Source organism: Dermacentor silvarum, unplaced genomic scaffold, assembly GCF_013339745.2.
Source record: "Dermacentor silvarum isolate Dsil-2018 unplaced genomic scaffold, BIME_Dsil_1.4 Seq1069, whole genome shotgun sequence".
Classification (NCBI taxonomy): domain Eukaryota; kingdom Metazoa; phylum Arthropoda; class Arachnida; order Ixodida; family Ixodidae; genus Dermacentor; species Dermacentor silvarum.
In genome coordinates this window covers 49,353-76,133 of record NW_023605525.1, presented here as the reverse complement: position 1 = coordinate 76,133, position 26,781 = coordinate 49,353, and the positions used below count along the sequence as shown (strand labels likewise).

The following is a 26,781-nucleotide window of genomic DNA, read 5'->3' as shown; positions in this document are numbered from 1 at the left end:
TCTAACGGCTTTAGAAGGTGAGATGCTAGAACAGTAAACGAAATCATTCTATCACAGAACAAGCACGGGCTCTTATGAGAGTCCGCGAAAGCTTTAGTAAAGCAGTGCATACCGCCATCGCACTGGATGGCACATGGTAATAACTCCGAAACCCCGGCTGTAGAGCAATGCACACTGCGTCGGTGCCTTTTTCACAGCTATGGAGAGTTACCCCTTTCTCTTTTCCGTTTATGAGCGTACTGCATATTTTCAACAGGGGCTTTTATCTGATCTTTATTTTTATCTTCTGCTCTTCGTGTTCCCCTGCGAGCTCTTTTCCTGTTTCAAGGATAACAGAGACAATAAATTCAAGGTCTAGAAGCCCTCACAGTAGTCCCAAATAAAATCGTGGCGCTTTCTTTTTTAATCGTCAGATTTTACTCTGGAAAATCACAAAAGCCCAGTCCGACGAATAATTCTTTAATTTGTCAGATTTTACTGTGTAAAATCACGAACGCCCAGTCCGTCGAATAGCGTTGCACATTATACGTCAATGTCTTTTTTTTTTTTTTTTTTTGGGGGGGGGGGGGGGGGGGGAGGGGAGTAGTAAAACCAATGGGCTTTCAACTAAAGCAACTAAAGCAAACTAAAGAAAAATTGCAGTGGTCTGGTGGAAGCACAGTTCTGCGCGAGGATTCTTTGCAACGAGAACTCGACAAATACAGCAACAAAAGCCCGTATAGAAACTAGCAAATAAAAATTTCACGAAATGTACCTGGCCAGGACACGTGCCTGCCCTTAGCAGGCGCTCTTGTATCACACCACAATAAGCAGAGAAGTAACCCGAAGAAGAAACAACGACCGTCCCGACAATGCCGCCGACATGGCTATGAAGAAGTTGATATCTTTATCGAGCTGACAACCTGCTTTCAGCAGTGACCGACGATGACACGTGTCGTAAAGCTAGACGAGTACATAAGAGCAGTCACATATACCTTGACCTTGCTTACCCGTATCCTTTTTCTTTTTTTCTCTCTCTTTTCGTTTTTTTTTTTTTTTTTGCGGATTAGATGCGCCACTGGGATGTCCTTTCCAGTTCAGCTTCGAACACGTTTCATCAATTTCTGTCATTGTCATGTGACAGGTGTTTCGTGCTCTTTTGTCGTCTTCATCTCGTTTGGCGTTACTACCCACGTTTCGGAAGAACGATAGAGGAACAGCGCCCTAACAAGTGTTCTCTCTATGTGAGTCGACGTGTGCGAGCGTCAGTAAGAATACAAAATGTAGACGCTCCACTACGCAGGCGGCGCTGACATAAAGATTGACCAAAGCACGAATTGAATCTATTCTTCTTTAGTGCACGCTCGGATAAAAGACGTCGTCTCAAACATTGGCGCTTTTCGCGAAATTTCGTTTTCGGCGAAATTACGTTTGTGTGCAACAATGTCCTCCACTTGTAACATCAGAGATGTAGCACGCCTGTTACCGGGCTGTCCATCGTTAAAGTACGAACGGGTAGGCCTTGCTGCGGACTGTGTGAAAGTGCGGCGTACTTTATTGTGGACAGCATCGAGCGAGTATGGTTCCTTTGTGGTTCACGAAGTGAAGGAGGTGCAGTCAGTCAAGCAGTCTGAAATCATTGAATGTTATCGGATTTTCTCAGATGAAGTATTGGAAAATGACATATGGAAGACATGGGGCTCGGGAGGAACAAATGCCGGCAAAATTTTGCAAGGATAAAACCACCTTTACCTTAACAGTTTTCCGTGCAGTGAAATAATTTTGATAAGTGCGGACACTTGGCTCAAAATACTGGGGATGATTTTATGCTTCGTTGTTGATGTTTCGTCAGTTTTTTCTTTAACTTTAGTATGTGTTAGTGTTCGCGCTTGTTCAAGTGTCTTCTTTATTATAATTATTATTTTTATTTTAATCTATTTCTAAAGCAAATTTATTTTCCCACATGGAATTGGAGTTGTGAGATGCGTAGTGCTTCCAACCTCTTCAGTTAGACTCCACTTAATCCTACCTACGGCATCATTCTGACGCTCTGAAACAGAATGATTTTGCTTAAACACAAGCAGATCGAACGCTTTGTTGGAATCTAAATCACCTGAATCTTGTTTGAGTTGGCAAGGTAACGAACCGTATAAACTATCGGCGCAAACAGCTTTTGCGTACGTAGCATAATGTTTGTTTTATTATCATTATTATGATTACAGATACTTTAACTGTATCTTTAACTGTATTACTGATATTTTAACTTGATAGTGTCAGGTTCCGTTTGAACGGAGTTCCAATACGCACTTCAGACGACATTTTATCAAAACAGAAAACAAGTAGTGTCCCTGCTTTGCGGCTTTTCCGTTCTAACTTCAGAATTGCTCAAACATTTATCATTGTTTAGTAGCAGTTATTGTTGGGCTAGCCTGTTCAGGGTTCTAGAAAAGAAACCGTAGCTTAAGGCAGTCATACACAAGCCTACGATTACGTAGTCCACGGCCCCTTCCTTTATCACGTGCGTGTCTCTTTTAGGCTGCGTTTTCTTCTGGAACCTCCATCAGTGTAATCACGGACAGCAGTACGCTCGCAACTCTTCCATACGTTAAGCCAAACCTGTGTGAAGTCGTGATAGAGTCCTAAGCGATATGCTAGCACCGTCTTAATGTTGTTTAATCATTCCCTTTTATCTCCGTAATGACCAGTTTTACTCGCGCAAAATATTATACGCTGAGCAACAGAACTACATCGCACTTCACGGCGACCACTCCTCTCCCTGGCCCTGAAAGAACATTGCGGTTCATTAACGTGTCGGTAGAAAAACACATTCCGCTGCTTCATTTCCCTTCACTGTGCGAATGAACCTGAAAGCCCTCAGCGACAGCTTCTGTAATTGCTCGCCCGGCGATAGAACAAGCCCGAGCACACGCACAGACTCGCGAGAAATTTTGCGACCGGAGCTTCGATTTGGACTTAGGAAAGATCTAGCGCGCTCTCTAGGATGATTTTCGTCTCCCACAACGCACGTACAAGCTCTAAAAGACAAACGCGACGTCCATAATGAAACTCTAATTGCCTGCTTTGTATTGTCTTTTCCTTCACGTTCCTTTTCTTTTTTTTCGTTGGCCTCAGTGTTGTTTTGTGCTTTTTACTGCACCCTAATTGTCGTGATTTGAAGATCTTTTCTTTCGATACGCTTTCTCTGACTCAATATCTTCTCTCTCTCTCTCTCTCTCTTTTTTTTTTTTTTTTTTTTTTTTTGCTTGTTTATACTATATGAACTCCAGCCTTATGCGCTGAAGCACTCTACAAGCACTTCATTTGCTTCGACTGTTTTCCTTCTTTTTTTTTTTGCGTGCTCTTTCATGGAGCAACGTGGTCGACCTGCGACCTTTCTGGGCGACGTATAGGCTTAGAGAACAAACAAAACGAGAATAAAAAATGAACCCAATGATTCGAATGATTAGCACAAGCGCTCAAAGAGCCCGTCTACGGTGTAGAGAGCCTGGCATGGCTTCACTGACCACAGCGTGGGGTCTCGCTGTCTCTTGCTGCTCCTGTGGCCAATGCATACCTTTCCGCTGCTCAGAATAACTGGGGGGAAAAGAAGAGCGACAGGCAGACAGCTGATACTGGCGTTTGTATTTAGCCGGAGTAAGAATGTTTTGAGGAGAGGGCACTAATGGACGCCAGTTGGGAGACGAACAGATTGCACAACGTGCAGGCTCATTGAAGGAGACCAGAACAGACGACCACTCGGCAGAAACGCATGTCGTACAAAATGCCTGGCCAGGAATGTAGGGAGCAGTATTATTGCTCATGTTGAATAAGTTGCGCTGAATTTACGATGAGGTTATGTGGGCTCCCATTAATGTCTCTTTTGGATTGGATCTTGGGCTGAAGTTCTGTTGGGCTGCATGTTAAGCGAGTGGCGTTCATTAAGGATTTCTCCTGACCCCTTTTTTATTATCTAAGTATTGTCTTTTATTATCTAAGTTATTATCTAAGTACTGAAGTAGTTCGAAGTGGGATAATGTACCCAGTGGAATACAGAGCAGTCATCAAGTCCCTTTACTTTCTTAAAAGGCCGCACACCGAGGAAGACTTTCGAGTAGATGATAGAGGTTTACGGGGAAGATTCCCCGTCATATAATGTAGCCAAGATAGCCAACTGCGCTAGGGGATAGTTCAATAAATGTCAGATTAGATGATTGATTGATTGATTGATCGGTTGATTGATTGATTGATTGATTGGTTGGTTGGTTGATTGATTGATTGATTGATTGATTGATTGATTGATTGATTGATTGATTGATTGATTGATTGATTGATTGATTGATTGATTGATTGATTGATGTGGCCACCGGGGCTGGTAATCGAATTCGCGACGTCATTCTCAGTATATAGTAGAGCGCCTTAGCCATGCACTGAGCCATCGCAGCACGGATAACTATAACGAAAGCAAGAGAGATCAACGCGACAAGCAATAGAACAACAGTAGACATGTTGAAACAATGCGAAGCATGAGCTGTCCGTCACACCACAGCTTACTCCCATTCGATCCGTAGTATCAGTCAGGACAAGACAATATCAAGCCGCGCTACTCGGCGACTCAATGACGCCTTCTCGCCGCGAAGCGGAACTGAAATCCCTGTTTGCCTGTACATGGATGCGCTGGCCCGATGGGGGGCGGCATCGACGAAGTCGTGTTCTTCGGCGTACGAGGACACTACCTTTTGTCTGGATGGCTGTCCTAGGCGCTGTCGTTCAATGGAGCTCGAGAGTGGAGGCGACAGTCTACGTGTCTGTGTGTGTGTGTGCATGTGCTGCACGACCGTAATGAGAATCGAGTGGCACCTTCACTCGCCTCAGTCGAGAGTGATTCCGATGAGCCGCTCCTAGCAGGTTTCTTTCGTTCCGCTGTTTTGCCTGTTACTTCATTATTTCTTTCTCTCGGATGACTCTCAGTGGTGCCTTTGCCCTAGTTTAGTCTCATCGTCTCTCTTGGGATTTTCCTTCCTATTTATTTATTTATTTATTTATTTATTTATTTATTTATTTATTTATTTATTTATTTATTTATTTATTTATTTACTTTTGTACCTGCACCACCACTGTCTTGCAAAAGGCAAGCACCCTGCCGCTTCAAAATGGCTATTGGTGCCTTTTTTTTTTCCTTTACTTATTGATGCCAAAGCGTCAAATGGCTCGTTGAGCGAGAAAGCTGGCGGAGTCTGTAGCAGCGAAAAAACGACACCTAACTTCCCATTGGCTGCGACGCCACGTCACGACGCTGGCTCGCGCTTGCTGGCTAGGTAGGGCAGCACGTACCGCTATGGAGTCTGATGCACCTACTCCATCGGCGGCCGTATCCTCGGCAGTAGCGAAACGCGGCCGTCCACGCCAGTACACCGCAGACCAAGTAAGGGAGCCGAAGACCGCAGGGAAACGAGCGAAGATGCACGCAGCGAAATCCACCATCGTCGTGAACTCTCCCAATACACGGCGGCCGGAACGAGCATTAACCCCAACATTACGCGCAGCGCAAAACTCGAAGGGCCGCTCAGCGGCGCCCAATTGTACATTAGTGCTTTCGCATTCACAACTCATAAGAAGTGCTTAAGTGTCCTCGGAACCTATTGTTGGTACTCCTCAGGCGTACGCCTTTGTTCGCGGAAAATGGGCTACTCCAGCGTTTTTTTTTTTTTTTTCCCTTGTCTGTCAGCAGTGGAGCAAACAGTATTGTGGAGGATCAACAGCAAAAGGGCGTGCTGATAATATATTTATTATCGCTAATAGTCCACAATCCCTAAGCATACTTCATTATCCGTTTATATACCGCGTGTCCCTGCTAACGTTAGCCAAGATGTTTCACGAAAAAAAAAAAATTTAGAAACACGGTGCAAGTTAGGATTGTAGAACCTACGGTGTTCGGTCGTCACAGGTATGAAGATCGAACACCTTAGGTCTTAAAATCGTATCTTGTACCAAATATGTTCTTACTTTCATTTTTTTGGAAGGACACCCTATATAGTTTCTTACGTTTTGTAATGTTTTCTTTTTTTTTTTCGATAACATACACGCATCATCGTAGACACTTCAGACTTAACCTCAGCTGTTTTTTAGCAGCGCATCCGTTACCCTTTAAGTAATCGACGAACTCAAGTTAACAATTGGGACCAATTAGATATACACTTCTCAGTATAAAAGCACATCTCTGCAGTTTAAACCGCAAAAGAAACGACGTAGACTTCGCACGATGTGTGTTTTGTTCTAAGTCGATCCTCTTAAGTTCTCCTTTTTTTTTTTTGTCTACCTAGGAGCGGGCTTACATTAACGAGACAGTCCTGTCCCCGGTCTCTTGTGCTCTAGTTTCGCCCGTCGAGCATGTTCACTCTGTCAGCAGCACCTCCGGCAGTCTCCGTTTCACCCGAGCCAGTCCCGGCTCAGCTATCATCTTGTCGCGTCTATAGACCCAGCGCGCGCAGCGAAGGCTCCACACATCCTCCTCGGGGCATCGTGTGTTGCATGCCCATTCTCTTTCTCTCCCCCGTATCATCTCTCCTAGTAAATATACATCACCCCGCCCTGTACGTATACACTCAGCGCGGCGGCACCGTCTCTCATTATTTCGCTAACACTATACACGCCGAGGCAAGACGACGACGACAAGAACATGCGGAGAGGCAAACAGTAGTAGAGAGTCTTCGCATCCTCGTCCATCGGCGTGAACAAGAGCGCCGGCGCGCCGGTGTCTGCGGTCTGTCTCGTCTGAACCGTGCAGCACTCTGGAGACTACGGAGCTGGCGCCACCAGATAGATGGCCGGCCGAGTTCGCAAGCACGTTCGCGCATCGTAATACCGCACTATAAACCCTATTAAATACGGTCCAATCATTACACCTGCTTTCCACGCGCTTTCCGTATAGCGCTTCTCCGTGAATTCAGTAGCACTGTCAAATAATATTAAATAAAAACGTATGGAGTGACCGGAATCCATACGGATTGCATCGGTAAAATATCAGACCCTCTCGATCAGTGAATACGAGAGAACAATAAGTTGGATTTTTTGCGCAATGCTTCGCTACTACAAACATCGCGACCAGTTAACTGTCGAAGCGGTAATTACGTGAATAAATCCTCCTTTATTAACTTAGCACTGCGTACGTGTAGTATATGAAACTACTTCATGCGCACTTACCTTAAAGCTCGCTACATAGGTGTGAGTAATGCGGCAATGTCTGGAACCGTACGCTGTGCCGAAAAGCCAACCTCACCATGTCACCATGTGAATTTAGTTAGTGAGTTATTACTACGCTTGCTTACTTGCTTCTTAACTAGTTCATTGGCTGGCACCGCGACTATAGCACTGCAAAAAGACGGTCACGTGAAACGCTACATATTGACGTGTTTTCGATGCGGCGTCTCATCCATTTCACACTGCGCGCTCACCGCGCTGTTACGCCGACAACAGTGTTCTTTATATCATCACTGATAAGACGAATAAAAGACCGCAATAAAAGAGTGAGTATTGCGTGTCGTGAAACGAACCCGCTGACTCCAGGCGACGCCTCGCTCAAAATACGCCGGAAAGTTGCTCGGTGGGTTTACCGCCTGAAGCTACCGAGAGTGAACAGCACGCTGGCGCCTGTCAGCTAGTCACGCACGACTCAGTAGATGCGCCGCTGCCCATTGACCTGATCTCAAATCTGTACCTTCGACAATGCACTGCCTAATATTTTAAGGATAGGTCGACCCGCCACAAGCTTGGCTAAGTGGCCAAGGCATTCTGCTGGCGAGCACGAGATCGCCGGTTTGATTCCCTGCCACGGTGGCCCTATTCCTATGGTGTCGGTATGAGAAAATACTGACGTACTACGTTAAAGCACCTCATGTGGTCAAAGTTACTCAAAAAGCACTCCACTAAACGGCGCTTCTCAGCGCGTATCCAGCGTTACTTGGGGACGTTGAACCTCATTAAACAAGCAAGTAATCAGTCAGTTTGATTGGTCGATGGCCCTTGACGCCTAAAAGCAGAACTAGGGCTACAACAGGCACCGCAGTGAGAGGACCCCGGAATATTTTCGACTACGCGGCATCGTTTAACGTGCACCTAAATTTAGGCGCGCGAGCGCGCTTGCATTCCGGCTCAATCAATCTAAACGCGGCCGCCACCGCCGCGGCAGGGAATCGAGCCCGCCACTTCGTGCTATAGGCAGCAGCGAGCCGTAGCCACCGTTTCAGACGGCGGCCAGTGCGCTGCACGGTTCTCTGTGGTCAGACAGTGTCCATAGAGCCATGTCGGCCAAGGCCACGGCTGATGGAGTGACCGCGGGGTCCCAGGAGAGGAAGGGTGTGGGGGAAGCACGACGTCGGAGACGACGAGCCCGCAAGCGACGTCCGCAGGCAACCAGTCACGCGTCTTTCGCGCGTTTCCCGTTTCCTTCGCGCGAGAAAGAAGAGACGGCCTCCCTTGGCCACCCCCGCGTCGTAATGTGCGTGGCCGGCAACTGACTCCCCAGAGGTGCTCTGCCGCCTAGTCGCCAACGGCCACCGTTGTCGGCCAGTGGATCAAGGCTGCGCATCTATGGCTTGGCTATACCTTTGTTTTTTGTTTTGTTTTTTCCTCCTTCGAGCCGATATCGCCTCAGGAGAGGCTGGGAGCACGTATATTAATTGTATTAGCGTGCTCCTAAGAGCTACTCTTTGAAGGTTCTTCAAGAAGCTGCGTGTTCTTAGTTAATTTTTGTTTCCTCCGCATTTTGGCCTGTCATTGATTCCTTGCTTACGGAACTTCTCGGCTTCGATACCGCCCTCGAAGGCGCCTTGCCGCGTCTTCCGAAACGGGCCTGTCGTGCTCCTGCTACTACCATCAGCCTCAATCTCCATTATTTCTCGTCTGCTCCTGTCGGGTGACCGAATCACTTTCGCCTTTCAAGCCTCGGTTGATGTGCCCCTCGCATAGACAGCGCTCCTAGCATGTGACCATTCTGAACCCTTCTTATTATTTTCTTTTTTTAATATTTTGTCACTGCGCCTAAGCATAACTTTCAGCTTTCAGACCGCTTCGTATGTGTCGTTTAGGCTTCTTTCATCAGAACACATAAGGTTTAATGGAGTCGCTCGGTGATTTGCCGCTCATAATGTGGACACTTTATAAAATCTAAGGTTAAACTTTTGGGAGATATGTGCCACTTTGGGCACGTACATATTTCCTGTCTTTTTTTTTATCCGCCCTCAATAAAGTGTTTTCATCGTCGTCATCATAAACTTCGAAGAGATGCCTGTATCACTTCTTTCATCCTGTTGCAAATTTACGACTGCCCTGGATACCGTGGCACGAAATAGCTATGTGCGAGAGCAGCGTGCCAAGTTTCCAGGTACTAACAGAACGCATTGAGCATAGGCACCTGAGCACGACAAAGACAGCACCGACTTACACGTTTCTAATTGATGCCCTGTTAAAGCTGCTTTCCCACTCAAATACGCCTTTGGTGACAAGAGCTGACCAAAACAGTACTACATGTAAATCATGTACTACATTATAGACCGTCTGCTCGCTACATGTGACTACTCTTGTCCACCAAGGTGGATACGCGCTTTACAGAAACAAAACAATGTACACCTCTCATCATGTTCGCCACGCCACCTTTTCTTTATCTTTCTCTCCTGCTTCTGTCGTTCCCGAAATCCCTTCCCAAGTGTAGAATATCATGTTAGAGGCACGTCAGTAAGGGCGACCCGTCTATATTTCTAAGTTGATCTATCTATCTATCTATCTATCTATCTATCTATCTATCTATCTATCTATCTATCTATCTATCTATCTATCTATCTATCTATCTATCTATCTATCTATCTATCTATCTATCTATTCATCTATTTATCTATCAGTGTCGCAGTGTGTGCGACACTGGTACCTGTACTTCTATCAGGAAACCATTTTTACAGTGTGCCAGACTCCCCTCTCAGAAGTAAGCACAAAGGTCGCGGAATTGCCTCACGGCAGGCACGGACTGCGTCACCACATCATTCCCACACCCTGTGGACCATAAACGCTCTGTTGGAGCTTGTGCGCGAGGTCGGCTTGACCCGGCAGGCAGTGAGCGATTTTGTTTATTTTCATGACCCTCGCTCACAGACCCATTACCCTTCTTAGGCAACTAAGTAACACTTTTGGCTAAAGCTCATTGTCTGTCGTTTTCCGAGTTTCACTGTAATGAGAGTTTGGTCCAATGTTTTCTCTTTGTGATTATAGCTACTCATGCGACGTGAGGCATATAACTATTACCTCTTTCATAAAAGTACAACTCCTAAATTTCACTGTTATTTGAAGTGAAGTAGCAATAGCTGCAAAGTGCTGCCAGCGTTTTTCTTCTATCCCAAACTTTAACGGCCGAAACGGTGTGTCATTGTGTACGTACGGTTTACTTACTTTGGCAAGAAACAAGTCATCCGGCAACAACGTGCAATAAGCGAATTCTCACATTATGCATAACCCATTCCCGAATACCTCTCTTCGGCAACGTGCCGGCTAATGCACTTTCTGGCATTATTCTACACTCCATTGTTCCTTTCATACCAGCGTTCACCCTTTTGTTCTCGGTAAATGTTTCGTGCGACTCTGTCCCAGACGAGGTGACGACATAGCGGGCTTAATATTGCATCTAAAGCGCGCGCGCCGCGCGATCATTTACTCTGCCCATCCACTCGCGCACACGAGGACATGCATATTACAGCCGCAGCCCCTCCGCCAGAGCAGTCATCAGGTTACATTATCATCCTGACGCAGAAAGCAACGCGTTTTAGGGATATTTGGTGACATGGGCAAGGTTGACCTGGACGCATGAATAATCGCAATGGAGGGAGCACTAAGAGCCGACCCCTAAATAACACGCATCAACGCCGTGCTAAGCTGGTCATATTCGAGGTCGCATCATCCGCAACGTGTGAGCTCTTTGCATACCTGCCTCTCTACGGTATAGTTTTGTTAGAGGCGTCACAGTGCTCTTTTAGCATATTAAGGTCGCGTGAGCGCGCCACTCATCTTACAGTTATAGCTCTTATGGGCTCACTACCCTGGTCGTTTTGGATGTCCGCCGGCGTCGTCGCTGGAATCCAAAAATTCCTTGCTATGTTACACTACAAAATTACGAAGGAAGAAAACAAATAAAAATGCTTTTAGTGCAGTATGGTTTCGAACTTAGGACCAACTGACTGGCAGTCCAGGATTCTACCTCTCAGCCATCCTGCTCTTTTTTTTCCCCTTTCTTTTTACTGTCTGTTTCTGACATGTCACAAACAAAAAATATTTTCTGCCGACGCTGCATAAGTGGAAATTACTGATCCTTGAGAGAGCGATCGCGCCAGCAGCTGCCAACATCTGTCTGCTGGATAGAGCCGGCGTCCGCGCCTTCTTCGGGTTCTAGGCTTCGCCTTCCCGGTTGCGCATGTGGTCCTAAATCATATTTCCTTCTTCTACATCTAATGACAATATTTGAGCGCGTTTCATTCGTCTTCATGGGCCTTCTTCTAGCGCCCGGCTTCTTCCCGCGGTTACTGGTAGGCGCTGACGCTGCCTTTTCTTGAAGAATAGCGTGAGGCCTATTAATGGGACAGTCGAAATATCAATTTCAGAAGAAAAACAAAACAAATGAATACATCACTAAGAAGCTAAATGGCCGTTTTAGTAGAGACCAGTGCATTAGTGCGGATAGGTAACAGGTGGAATAACCGCAGTGGTGGCTCAGTCAGCTAATTAGGCGTTGCGCTGCGAAGCACGAGATCGCGGCATCGAATGCCGGTCGCGCGGCGGCCGCGTTTTGATGGGGCGCAATGCAAAAACGCGCGTGTACCGCGCATTAGGTGCACGTTAAGGAACCCCAGGTGGTCAAAATTAAACCGGAGTCCCCCACTACGGCGTGCCTCATAATCAGATCGTGGTTTTGGCACGTAAAACCACAGAATCTAACAGGTGGAAGAAAAGCCGAGTCCTTCCACTCCACCACCGGGAGGCGCAACTTCCACAAACGAGTTCGACTGACGCTTTTTTCACTTCTCGAAGGAAGATTGCTCACTCGCACTTGCCGAATGTTTACTCCAACAAACACCGCACGAAACCATTCAGCTACCGCGTTAATGCTTCGCGTTACGGGCGAAACAGTAACTTTTTTTTTTGTCCTTATGGAATTAAACAGTTTCAGTTATCGTAGCCACCGTACTCAGGCCTTTCAGAGTTGTGGTGCCTTTCTTCTTCTTGTACTTCTTCTCCTTCTTCTTCCTCTTCTTCTTCTTCTTCTTCTTCTTCTTATTATTATTATTATTATTATTATTATTATTATTATTATTATTATTATTATTATTATTATTATTATTATTATTATTATTATTATTATTATTATTATGCACACCTCAGTAAAGCGTATTCGTTTCTTTGGTAACTATGACTAAGGGAACAAATTCAGAGACCTTCTTTTGTTCGTAAAAACAGTCAGTCTTGTGCAGACTGCCTTTGCTGACGATACTTGGCGCCTTCGTTAACCAAAAGCGACGCTGAGTATCAACATAGGCAGGGGTCTGATTGTACGAACTGATACAGCGTATTAACTGATTTGTGAATACGGGCACACAGTACTAAAAAGTGTTTGGTCGATAGGAACAGGTTGGGTTGTAGCTACGACAGATGATCATGTTCGGGTAGCCGACACTTTGGTTATTCCCGCGTAAATTGTGTTACATTTTGCATGGTATACGTTCTCTAAAGCCAGGATGTTCTTACAGGAACTGCCTTAAAAAAACTGTCGTTGAGTTACCTGATGAGCAACTACAAATGCACAGTAAGCTCATTACATGGCGTATTACCGCACCAAATACGCATCTTCCCCAACATCATTTAGGTTCTACTCTTGCTCCGCTATTGCAAGAACCATGTAGTTCTTACTCGTGTGATACGCCTTGCGATGCGATGATTCATCGATCGTTATTCTGGAGAGTTTACTCGTTACCTCTGTTAATTTACAATCTGCGCGATCGGCTCGCAGCACGCCAGGCTTATAAAAGCGACCAGTTCGCTCCAGCATAAAGGGGAGAGATAAGATCGTAAGGTTGAATATCCAGAATAGATGGTTGTCTGAATGCAAACATGTCATTCTGGCACTGCGCTGAAGGGCCGACACCTCATCGTTACCTTCTTTTTGCCACGCAGACATCGGCCTCAACTTCCGCACTACCTTCGTGAACAAGAAGGGCGAGGTGGTGGCCAAGCCCAAGTCGGTGGCCCTCAACTACCTGCGCGGCTGGTTCATCGTCGACCTGCTGGCCGCGCTGCCCTTCGACTTGCTCAACGCCGCTGGACTGTACAACAGGGTGAGAGCGCGCGTACGGAACGAACAAGCGATGCGTCTACACAGCCCCGCTTAACTGAATCCTCATACGCGCGGCCCAGGGGTCATGGCGCCGCCGAATGGGGCGTGTTCACGTGAAGCAGGTCGTCGCAACTAGAGTGTGCTCCGTCTCAAGAACTGCGTGCTATGCAGTGAAGGCTAGGGCTCGTCTCAACCAATCAGTAGCCAGAGCCGGTGGCGCGTTCTGAAAAAAAAAAAAAAAAAAAAAAGAAGAGCGAGGCGTATTGTGCCCAGTGCTGTCACAGCTACTGATTTAAAAGTAGGTCTACTGACTTTTTTTTACATTTTTAGTAATTCTGTGATAAAGCTTCAAAATCTATTAGTTTTCTGTTCTTCTCCCAGAAAAACAATAGCAAAGGCTGCTATATTTAACATTTTTCTACGCTTTCTACTACTTTCTAAGAATCAAGTTATTCTTCAATAGAACTCTGCTAAAGTGCGGTCAAATTTTACTGCGCACGAGCAACGAGCGAGATGTGCTTTTTTTCTAATTTTGGGGATCTTAAGCAATGTCCAAAACAGAATGAACACGTCAGACTTCGGGTACCAGAAGTGATCTGAGGCCCTTCTAAATCTGACTGGAAGGTTGGAACAAGGCGTCTATTCAGTAGTTACGGGGTATGAATTTTCTGCTCACCGTGTGGTTTTTCAAACCATGCACCACGCCAAAACATTTTGGAGGTCATTGTATCGTCTAACTGCTTCGCAGAGCATTTGCAGAACTATAGCAATAAGCACAGCATCCGTATCGGCAGAAGCTTCGTGTGAGGTACCTCTTCAGCTAGCATAAATAATCTACCGATTTTATTGCGATAGCAATTATATGGACACTCCAAAGCAGATTTCTGCCGTCGGCGTCGCCGTCGCCGTTGCCGTCGCCGTCGCCGTGAGGTTCCGTATGACGTCAATGGAGATTCGTCGCCGCGCGCCGCCGAACGCTGTATGTGCGAGTGCGCTTTTGAACGCACAGCGAGAACAAACGCGCGTTCTGTGCCGTGCTCCCTTAAGGGCTGCAGAAGTCTCTTTCCTCCTTCTCACCATATATGTAGAGCTTCTTCTTAATTTTGCGGCACCAAGTGCTTTTATATCAGAGGCTTTTAACGTCAAACGTGTGCCGGTGCTGCTGCAAAGTTTGTACAGCGGATAAAACTACTATCCTTACTGCTCTCTATCTGCAATTGATGCTTCGCCTTTCGGGTGAAACTGCGACAACTTTTTCAAGCAGATTTACCATTTTATGACATGCGGCCTTTTTATGTTTAACAGAACAGCTGCTATCTGCTCAAACGAAGGGATTTATTTATGGGGTTTTACGTGCCAAAACCACCGTTTGATTATGAGGCACGCCGTAGTGAGGGACTCCGGATTAATTTAGACCGCCTGGGGTTCCTTAACGTACACCTAAATTTAAGTACACGGGTGTTTTCTGTATTTCGCCCCCATCGCAATACGGCCGCCGTGGCCGGGATTTGATCCCACGCCCGCTGCGCAGTAGCCGAAAGAGGGAGAAGAGCGGGACATTATCGGTATTAGGCGGCGAGAAGTTGCGCAGGAGCAGATGGGCGCTCTTCGAGAACTCGGGCCAAAAAATGCGCAGCCTCAGACGCTGGAAAAGAAACGGAAGTTGGGAGCAAGAAACTGAACTGAACGTGTCGGTCTGGAGAACTTTCTTATAAACTGCAGAAGTATCTTATGGATTGGAGAATGGAGAAATTTTCAAATACTGGCGGCTGACTACACCCGTATAGCCTGCGCGCTGAATGTGATTCTCACGCTGCTTTTCGCAGTAATAGAGTTAAGACGAATGAATGAGCCGCTGAAGACTTGCGTTTCCTTTTTTTTAATCGTGACGTGTCGGCTCAAAGTGTGTTGTACATACAGAATAACCCAAGATATCAATCAGAAGTCGGCACCGCCATTTGCTTCATTACCCCCAGTTAACATCTGGTGCCCGAAATAACGAAATTTCCTAGACCTTTCTGCATCAGTTCGTGTAGCAGAATTTACGCGCCATCTCCTTTAGTTGCTGCTCGGGTGTCATAAACACGCCGGTATAATGCGCGAAAAAGAAAACACAGTCCACCAGGCTCCACAGATGTTCTGTTCCTTCCGCACGGTATATCGCGTAGCCGTCGCAATGAACTGCCCCGCGAAGACCTGGATGTTTTGGCAACGTCGCTCGCCGACGTACACGCCAGCCAGAAATAGCGAGCACTACAACGATAGCAACTTTGTCATAGCCCGCTAGTAACTTCCGACTTTGCGGGCTGTCCAGCGGAAAGAAGAAAAAGAAAGCGGACGGTGGGTCACGACAGCGGGTCATTAGCCCAAGGTCTAACGCGGTGAAAAGGTGCCCGAAACAAAAGTCGACATCCAGAAATCCAGTGAGCGAGCACACATCTTGCTGGCTCAGAGGAAAAGAAAGGCAGACAGCACAGGAAAGGACACTCCAGCAACGACGAAAATGACGTGTCACCATCGGTGCGGAAGAAAAGAACAGTCGGGGGACGGCGGCGCAGAACACCGTGGCCCGGAGCAGAAAGGCTCGGGTTCCGTGAATGAGGGAGCGAGCTGCACAGCCGGTGGGCTTACGAAACGTATACGACGAGCGGAAATTGAGGCGCAGGCGTCGTCGCATGGCGCTCGGGTGTCGAGACGCACGGGGCTCGGCAATCTCGCTCGGACGTGTCTGGAGTGCGCGCTTGAGCGACTAGGACGACACGCGAGCACCACTGACGACGATGCTACTCGCTCGTTCGAGCGAACGCGGGCAGTGCAAGTGCAGCATCGTGTTGGAAAAGGAGGGTACGGGTAAGCGGAGAGCTGGAGAGGTCCTATCCATAGCAATCGAACACGTATACCACACTCCTACCCTCGCTCGATGCCCTCTCCTCTCTTGCCCGAAACTGTGCTTGCTATTCTGCTACAGCACCAAGTTGCGCCGACCGGCCCTTCTGGCTAAAAGGGAGTGTCTATTTAAGAACCTACAAAAGCAGCACAATCAACATGCACGCTAGCAACACCTCCTGTTTCCAGAAATGTCAATTACGGCCCGCAAGCAAGCTTCACGTCTTAGTCTTTCACTCCGATGAGAGGCTGGTTTAACGGAGACCTGTTGTGGCAAAAGCCGGTGAAAATGCAAGTAGCGTTAAGGTGGAGCGACAGCCGGCCTCATTCGCCAATCTAAACCCATCTGTTGCATCTATGCTATACCGCCCCCACCACTACCACCACCACCACCGCAGCCTTCTGACTCGGCCGCCCACAGTTTCGAAGCCAGCAGCCTATTATTAAGATAAAGACGAACAAATATTGTGCGAGTAATTGAGTGTGTTTACATCTGCGCACGCACTGGTAAAGGAAGGAAGAGTGGCGACTGACGCAACAATCAAATTTTTCCAAAATTTCGCGAGCGCGACCACGAGCTGGCATCGAACACAAAACTTTACTTAGGCACTCGATAGAAAGTCTGTAGGCTAATTTTTGAAGTATTTCGATTGTGTCTGCAGATCCTTACTTGTGGCTGTTTACTTACTGTCGAATAATGTCTACAGGTTTTCTCAACCTGTACAGGCTTTCTCAGCCTGTGGAGCTCAACAGACTAATGTAAACATACATGTTAAATACTTTATCTGTGGATAGTATATAGACTTTATATGGCGAAAAGGACGAGTACGTAAAGAAAACTAATTGGTTTGTAAGTAGTCTATAGACTACCAGTAGACTGTCTATACACTCGTTTTTGGAAGTAATATGCGCATGGTCTCAAAAAGTGCGAGTGGGCAGATGGATCGCGGTAGTGGATGGCATGGCGGCGCCGTGGGTTTGAAAATTCTAACACTAAGCAATCGGCCACGAGGTGAATCAAGCGCAGTGTGCCTATACCCAACGCCCCTAGATATATAGCAGGCCTGTTCCCTCTGCTTTTTGACGCCACGCTACCTGGACCGAAATTTTCATTACCAAGCCTGGCATGACGAAAGCGGTGAGCATCCCCATTTGATTCTATGGCAGTCGGGAAAGGTTGCATGACGTCACGGATCGAAGCGCACAGGCCTTGTGCTATCTAGGAGACGTTGGCCTGCCACGGCGGGTGGTGGATTGCGCATTGCGCCCTATAACGCCACTACTCGCAGTGCACACCACGCCATTGCGCTGTTCCCATCGCGCTCCCTTTTCAAGCGCACGAATACGCGGAAACTGCGGATGTTTTGCCTTGCAAATAAGTACTCTCTATATACGCATAGCATTATTTCTATACCGGAGGAACGGCTTGCGGCGGTGGCATTATGTGCGATAAACAACCGAAGCCCTAAACGAAACCCAGGTGCGTTCGGCAAACGGGGGCAGATCTGGGGCGAGTGGAATACAGGAAAAAGAGAACGTGCGAACGGACAAGCCAGGAGAAGAGGTTTCTCTTTTCTAAAAAAAGAGAAAAAGAGACAGAAAAGGCAGTGAAGGAGGGGGGGGGGGGGGGGGGAAGGGATAAATCCACTGGGAAGCGACGAAGCGGCAGAGAAAATATAGGGAAGGTGGAGAGAGAGAGAGAGAGAGAGAGAGAAGAACGGGCGGGCCGACCGAATAAACAATTCGAGGCGCGGTACTCCCAATAGCTCATCCAAACAGGGAGCCCAAAAATAACATTACGGGTCTCAGCAGTGAGGAGTAGACGGCAACCTCGCACACAGAAAACTAGCAGGTCGTGAAAATCAAGAAGAAAAGAGGAGAAGCAACGGAGTAAGGTGGCTGCGAGTGAAAACGAAAGGAAGCACTGCAGAATTCCAGTACCGCGGGTTCCTTCCAACAGCATCGGGCTTGTTTGTCGCGCAAACAAGCTCGCGAGCCAACACAGCATAGCGCGAACGCGCTATAACGAAGCGTCGTGAACGAGGAACAAGGCACGGCTCGCGAAGGAAGAAAAGGAAATCAATCCTGCCCTCTCGGCGAACCGAAGGTGGTTAAAAAGAACAGCGGCAGCGAAAAGACCTGTTTACCCGAAGAAAAAAGGGAGCAAGAATGAACAAAATACACTGCAGCGAACGCGCCGAATTTCCTGCACGTTTCCAAGAGCATTTTCTGCCGCACCCTATAGCTATGCCCGGCCTTTTTATCCCTCTCTCTTTCTCTCTCTCTCTTTTATCCTGCCTTCCAAGCTACACAGGCAATGCGCGCGTCTTCCAGGTATACAAGTGTAATGTGCCAACCGAGTTCTCGTTTTGAGTAATTCGATTATCAACCACCTTGCGACACACGTCGCCCTGCTAGTTTATCCTTGACTGTAATATAGGATGCGCAACGCGACACTCGGGTGGTACGCGCGCTAAATTGCGCGAATGAGAGTGCACGCGCGCAAGAATACGAAAGAAACCGGGAAAAACACAAAAGGCACGCGCACGGCCACGCGCGCAAGGCAACTTCGGGCGAGGCGACGAGGGCTGGAGATCGAACTTAACGGCGTTACGTACGACCGAGGAAGAGAAGTCATGGCGGAGTGTATAGAGTATATACAAGAAGAAAGCGAAACAAGGAATGGTTGGAGCGGAGGAAAGAAGAACCCTCTTCTTCCCAACGCAATATATATACCCTCTCTCTTGCAGGACGTGAAGAGGCTGCTGCTGACTTCATAGTTCGGTATCCCTATTAGGCAGAAACCTGCTTCTTAGTCGCCTCCCATCTCTAAGTGAATCACGCCGGCGACGCCACATCCCGAATTCGCACTGCCACAGCTAGCTTCGTTTGTACGACGTGCCTTCTAAGGAGGGTCAGAGGAAGGAAAGTGCGACCGGTAATGAACGTGGTCAGCCCATCGTTCCTTTCACCGGTATTCGCCGCGGCGACTTTCTGCAGAAATAATCCCGGGTTTGTTTTGCGTCGAGCAACGTTAGTTGTTCGTTGAGCCGGTGTGTTTCCACTCGTTTTCTGAACCGCCCTTTCTTTTTCTTTGCCTCACCCACTAAAGCCAGCAGCGCTGCGCTAGTCGTACCTGACGGCCCGGCTTATACCGATGAAGCAGAACGGGCAAACACGGACAACGGTCCACTGGGCACGAAACGGCCGCTTCTCTGCTGGGTGCGTCCAACCAACGGGCCGACGATGTCCCTGTCACACGGTCACTCGAAGGGGGCTTAGCGGTCGGGAAACGCGCTTTCCCGCATGGTCTGAAGTCGCGTGGAGCGTTAAAGGGCCGAACGGACAAAAAAAAAGTGAGTGCCGCTGCTCCGGTGAGACTGGCTCTGTAAACACGCCTGTCAATCCCAGCTCCGGGCGATAGTTCGCTTAACGGCGAACGTTCGCTCCGACTGCAAACGCGGTGGTTTAGACAGGTTGCGTGCTCTGCTGCGGAAGGGATGACAAGAAAGAAAGAAAGAGCAGCAATCTTTAACTTGGAGTTTAATTCTAATTATAAGGTAATGTTCACTTAAAGCGCAGCAAGCCCGCAGCATAAGTCAAACGTGTGTGTTTGGAACACTTGCTTTATAAAAACTCCTATCTATAGCAAGGAGGCAAGACATCAGTGCCAGCTTACTCTTGTTTGTGCATTACGTTTCTCGATCCTTAATTCTGGTTTTCAAAACCCCTACAGCTGTTGCTGTCGTTCACGGCAGCTTACGCCAGGGCACAGGCCGTAGCACTTGGACATGTTACGCCTTATAATATCTCTCACTAAGCTCACAGCATATCAAAGCTCTGCGTTCAAGAAAACCTACTGATCATAGTCCCTTCTAAATGATTTAGTTACCACTGGTTATGTCAAAGATACTCGGCCACTGCCCTTATCGCGCCATGGCGAAAGATACGGAAAAGGGGCGTGCAATGACCATGGCACCGCCGTGTAATTCTTATTATTAAAATACGTAGGGGGAGTCGAAGGCGCACCAGAATTATGTTTCCACTCTTTACAACGCTAAACTGACTCGAAAACAATGGACAAGATGTCCCTGTACTGTGTGCCAAATAATAGCTTGCTACAGGCTCTCGCTAAATCGTCAAGTCGGCATCTTTTAACGCCCGTATCGCGCATGTCGAGACAAAATAAGTGCGAACGCACAATTCGTAGTAGATTGTGGAGCTCGCAAACTGGAGCTGCTTGCAAAACCTCTCAATAACGACGGCTACTGCATGGAATAAACCGGCACAGAAAACAAGGCGGCATACCAACCGTAACAGTGGGCAGTTGGAAGAGCTTCTTGCGAGCATTCATCCACAGGACAAGCGTTCGTCCCGTACAGTTATCTGCTTCTTGTGCTCCGACGTTACCAGCGCTAATTTGTTCCTCTAAATGTCACGATCCTGCTCGCCAAGCAAGTAACCTTACCAACACTTTCCACTCGCTTCTTACCTCCGTATTCAGAAATGCATCTTAACAATTGAAGACCACGCTTGACTTGATGTAAGTGACGCCTGGCGCGAACTTGCCGAATACGCTCCTTGCACTTCATTTAGTGCTTTCACGACAGGCGTCATTTAATTTAAGTCAAGCGTAGGTTTCAAGCTCAAGTCAAGTTACATTTCTGAATACGGAAGTTAGTTCCCTCAGGGTCCCTTAATAACTTCTTTTTTGGCAGGGAGAGGCCTTCGTCCTGCAGTGTACATAAATAAAGGTTGATGATGATGATGATGATGATGATGATATGATGATGATGATGATGATGATGATGATGATGATGATGATGATGATGATGATGATGATGATGATGATGATGATGATGATGATGATGATGATCTCTTGTCACTGGAGCACCCTAATGCGCTAGCGCTTCTGCGTCATTGTGTTCGCGTTACATGCTTTAACAAACTATAAAGTGAGATGAAATCGCTCATCTGTCAGACTCTGTTTTAGCCATGCATGTGTTTCCCAAGTAGATTATGTCAACCGTGAAAAGTGCACTTGGACTGGAGCGTCATGCTGTTCAAATCCCCGCCAACCCGTGTTCCGTCACAGCAATCCGAGTGAGAGAAGCAAATCCAAAGATAAAGGCTACACAGATTGTGCAAGAACAAAATCCGTACAGCAGCGAAAGAACGGATTACGCGGATTTCATCCTTTCTTTCGTTTTTTCCCAAGGCGATTTTCCTTAACTGAACTCGACCTTTCTTCCCGCTTGCATCACATGCACCTTTTTTTTTTCTCTCGCCATGCGGGACCATTACGTATTTAGCAGGCGAACGTTTAATGCGCAGTTGAAGCACTTTCGATTGAGTCTGCGGCGTTCGTTGCTTTCTCTGCGCAAGTAACTGGTCAGAAATGTTTAAAAAATATACAAGCGTGACAACATCCTATAAACGAGTCTCATGCTAGCACCCTGCGCAAGCGGCGGCTCTATAATTAGCTCGAGTCTCTCTCAAAGTTTAAGCTGCGCGTCTTGGCGCAATCGGTGTTTCTCTTACGCTGAGCACCTTCTATTCTCGAGCTTAATCGAGAGGAGGTCGTCCTGTGGCGAGGCTTAAGAAACGCTGCCAGTGGTGTCTCTGCTGTGCGGATAATTTGCGATAAAAATCCCGGTCGTATATACGATAATCGGGAATTACATCCCGCCATACCCAAACGATTCAGGAGGGGGAAAAAAGCACTTAGCTGGAGGCTGCCGAAGGATAACGATCGACGAAGCTATGGTAACAAGTTTTTACCGGCGCTATATTTGATTAGCGTAGGAGAATGGAACATGTAAACTATCTTGTTTCTTTTTGCAGAGCGTTTGCTGGGGAGACATCAAGGTTTTGTGTTTCTCACTTTTGTAGCAAGTGAAGAAGAATGCAAGGAAAGACGAAACAATGGGTGCATGCAATGGGACCTACAGGGCATACAGAAGTGCAGGGGCTACAAACCGACCCATCAGTTGTTTGACTCCAGCGAATGTTCACGACTCCAGCGAAGGTCGCTTGCGTAGGTGTTCTGCATTAATACAGTGCATTATAAGCTCAGACGCAATAGATTCTTTTCGATATGGCGATAGTTTTTACTGTCGAACACTGTTCGGGTAAACTACTTAAACTTAAGAAGTATGCTTAGACTCCTGCCATCTTTGAATTATCTGGTCTTAGCATTTGAACATGGTGGTCCTTCCAGCTTAGCCTCGAACTTCTTGCAGTCAGACGGTACTCGTGCACGTCATCTCGCTCCCCTGCTCGAATATTAGTGAACTCTAGAATGTACAACGTCATGTACATCAGCCACTTTCACGTGCTGTCACCTTCATACAGGTTTGACCAACAAGCTTTGTTCCCCACTTCACACAGCTTCGTTGAAAGAGTACTCTTTGTCGTGGTTCCCTCTGCAGGACAACCAGATGTACCTGCACCTACTGAAGCTGACGCGGCTGCTGCGCCTTGCGCGGCTGCTGCAGAAGATGGACCGATACTCGCAGTACAGCGTAGTGGTCCTCACGCTGCTCATGCTCATGTTCACGCTCGTCTCGCACTGGCTCGCATGCATATGGTTTGTCATCGCAGTCCAGGAGATGGAGTCATACCCAAACAACAACATCAGTGAGTACCGCTGCTGCATGTCGTCACTGCCGCATTTCTGTCGTCTCCTGTATAGTCATTCCGGTATCCACGAGGCATTAAAAAAATTAAACACTTCCTCGGCACATTGTTTTATGATGTTAGATTTAGCTCTGCATTTACAGTGACATCTCTTAATTTAGTAGCACAGCTACATTGGACATACGTTGTACAGCGGTCGAGACACTTGTCTAGAACGCGCTCCTAACGGGCGGTATCTATGAGACGTAAAAAAAGATCGGCACTTCCTCGGCACGTTCTTTTATGGTGTTAGATTTATCTCTGGTGTCACAGGTGATCTCTCTCAATTGGATAGCACACCTGCTCTGGACGTGCGTTGTACAGAGGTAAGACACTTGGCTTAACACGCTCCTGACGGCCAGAGCGGCTGTCAAAGCATTAGGCGACTTAACAGTGCGAGATGGGACAAGACGTCTCGTTAATGTCGCCAGGGTAGTCCGTAGAAAGCCCCTCGTGAGTTCTAGCCAAGTGTCTTGACCTCCGTATACCGCATGCTCTCGGCAGCAAGATGGTATATTCACTCTACACTGCAGTACAGAACAAAAGCACGGCAATGGATGTCATGAAATGTACCGTTCTTGGGTTCGCTCGTGATTCTCGAATGATTGTCTCTGATTTATCATGATTAGTTAAATATTTTACCATGATTCGACATGGTTGGTTGAATATTTTACCGTGATTTACTATGGGCAAGCTTTTTTGTGAAGTGCGTTAGAAACTGACAGCTTCGTGCCAAGGATACAGTGAGCTAGGGTTGCACCATCCCGTGCCCTGATATTTTTTTACCGCTGTCCTGGAATCGGCAATCAGTTATATAAGGAAGCCCAACCATGAAACTTGACCTGAAGCCTGTCGCAGTTTGCGAATACTGAATATAGCACTGTCTCGTACTGCCTCATGCAGTGTACGGATAGCACAAGAAATGTTATACCAAATTGTCGTAAAAGGAACAAACAATTTCGGCCACGCACTGACCAGAGCAAGCACCGCAGTTTAAGTGAAGAAAGAGCAAGTAGATTCAACTCCTACTTGAGCATGAATTCATTCGTGCAGTCAGCTTTGAAGCTATTTCTCGCACCAAAGTAACCTGCAATGCCGCAGGGCAAACTTTGAAATAAATAAAAGAGTACCCTGTAAGTTAAGAAGGAAATAAATATTAAAAACACTCTGTACTTACGCTTATAATTTCAAACAATTGTTACGGGCCTCTACCTCGTGCAAGGTTTGAACTCTTCGAGACACTTCGCGTATTGCCGTTTCCCCCATCCTTGCGTTGCATTCTTCCCTTCTCTGCACAGGCGCGCTTCTTTCATCACAGGACGTCACCTTTTCTTGTCCCTGTCTCTCTCTCTCTCTCTCTCTCTCTCTCTCTCTCTCTCTCTCTCTCTCTCCTCCACACTCTCATTCAATACCGGCATGGTGCTTTTGCAATAGCAGGTAGCGAGAAATTATAGCTCAAGGAAACCAACATTTCCGCCTAGACTCAACCGCTTCGCGCGACTGATGCAGGTTGGTTGAACCAGCTTTCCATGAAGTTGCAATACGACGTCCTGCGACCCCTCGACATGGCCGCCACCTACATCACGGCGCTCTACTTCACCACCAGTTCGCTCACCAGCGTGGGCTTCGGGAACGTAGCGGCCAACACAAACGCCGAGAAGGTGTTCTCCATCCTGACCATGCTCATAGGAGGTGAGCGCATTCACGACACGCTGCGCGTAGACAAGCGAACAGTGTTTGTGTCACGAAGCAGACTAGTTCCTTTACACATGTATTCCTGTCCTTTCTTTTTTTTTCTTTTTTTTTTTTTTTTGCTTTGCAGGCTGTGCTATGTATGCGCAAATATTCCTTGTTATTATCTGCGTGCATCGCACCTAGCGTTCAGATAGGAATTTAGATGCCTACGAACGATTCCAATTGCATTTTTTTTTTCTTGGCTTGATTTTATGCACCTGAACCTTAAAAAAGTGAACACCCAGATGAGAAAACGCCACGGCGGGCTTTTTTGCATGCGCCCGGCGATTGGTGTAATCTGACTCTAAATGTTGGCGCAGCTTTTGCATCTTTTCTTTTAAAAAAAGAGTTGCGTTTAAACAGACATGGATAAGAATAGGCATAAAAAGAAGAATGTCAATAAAGGAGAAAAATTTCACGAACAGAAGTCCGCATTTCTGCACTGCAGCTTGTCTTAAAAGGTGGTAACAAATAAATATTTTTTAGTTTTTTTTTCTACTTTCACGACGGTGAAACACCTGATCCTGTGTTCAGCTGCACCTATACATAAGCCGGTGTGAAACCATGCACGCAGAGACGAGCGTATGTAGCATTATACACGACATTTGAAAGACGCGCCACGTAACTGGGCTCACGGGAAGGACGCTCTGCAGCCAAGCTGGCTTTCTATTTATTCGAGCAGAAACAGCGGGAAAAGGTACTTAAGTCACGACCAACCACCCCAAATGCGTACGCTTCTGCAGTTCTAGTTATGGCATGAAAACTGTCGCTATAGAGCTGATTCATGCGTGAATGCATACTTGTCATGAATGATACTGGTGGGGTGGAAACGAACAAAAATAAGTGCAGCGAGCGTTTCACGCGTTCAGGTGAACGTAGATACATAATATCAGGTCTCTTATGGCGGGCACTATCACATTCGAATGCCTCACCCACGACTACGCGGTTATCTACGTGTAAGGTGGCGAACTCGACAAAGTCTAGTTACCATTCCTGCCTTTTCTTTTCCTCTAGCTCTCTCTTCACCCCCGACAAACTAGCTGGAAAAAATATAGCCCGAAACATATCGGTAATAGAGCAGGTTTAATTAAAACTGACGCGGTTAGCAGAGCTATAGTTCTGGCATGCCGTTACATGTTAGTATCATGATAGATGCGTGAGACAGCGAAGAGATCAATGAGCTGCCTTTAGGGTCATCGCACCCCGACAAAAGCACCAAATTCATTCCAAGGTTTCTCGCTACCCCGAATGTGCGAGGAGAACGAGAAACAAGACGCTACATAACGTGTCTCGCTTTACACTTTCTTTTCCCTCACCCTGCAGCGCTGATGCACGCCGTGGTGTTTGGGAACGTGACGGCCATCATCCAACGCATGTACGCGCGGCGGTCGCTGTATCAGACCAAGCTGCGGGACCTGAAGGACTTCTTCCGGCTCCATCAGCTCCCCAAGCAGCTGCGGCAGCGCATGATGGACTTCTTCCAGACCACCTGGTCGCTCAACAACGGCATCGACCCGAGCGACGTGCTCCGCGAATTCCCCGACGAGCTACTCGGCGACGTGTCCATGCACCTGCACAAGGAGATCCTCTCGTTGCCCATCTTCGAGCCGGCGCCGCAGGGGTGCCTCAAGCTCCTCTCGCGACACGTGCGCAGCAACTTCTGCGCACCCGGCGAGTACCTGGTGCACAAGGGGGACGCCCTCTCCTACATACACCTCGTCTGCAACGGATCCATGGAGGTGCTCCAGGAGAGCATGGTCGTCGCCATCTTAGGTACGGTATACCAAGACATATGTTAAAGGGACATTGAAGAGTAATAGTAAGTTAAATTAGTAGATTACACTTCTACAATAGCAATATATTGAAGCAACACTAAATAGGAACAGCGAATTAGTAAATTCATCATCAGCCTATGTTTTATGTCCACTGCAGGACGAAGGCCTCTCCCTGCGATCTCCAATTACCTCTGTCTTGCGCTAGCTGATTCCAACTTGCGCCTGCAAATTTCCTGACTTCATCACCCCACTTAGTTTTCTGCCGTCCTCGACTGCGCTTCCCTTCTCTTGGTACCCATTCTGTAACTCTAACGGTCCACCGGTTATCGATCCTACGCATTACATGGCCTGCCCAGCTCCATTTCT

The 26,781-nt window shown here is 47.3% G+C and overlaps 1 protein-coding gene across 1 annotated transcript in view; it reads left to right on the top strand.

The window, feature by feature from the left end:
• LOC119434434 (potassium voltage-gated channel subfamily H member 8-like) overlaps positions 1-26,781 on the top strand; it is an 81,326-nt gene that overhangs the window by 41,459 nt on the left and 13,086 nt on the right. Inside the window, exons 7-10 of the mRNA XM_037701588.2 lie at positions 13,183-13,343; positions 22,660-22,867; positions 24,416-24,598; positions 25,964-26,413. Of these exons, the coding sequence (XP_037557516.1) occupies positions 13,183-13,343; positions 22,660-22,867; positions 24,416-24,598; positions 25,964-26,413 (1,002 nt within the window). The remainder of the gene's footprint in view (positions 1-13,182; positions 13,344-22,659; positions 22,868-24,415; positions 24,599-25,963; positions 26,414-26,781) is intronic.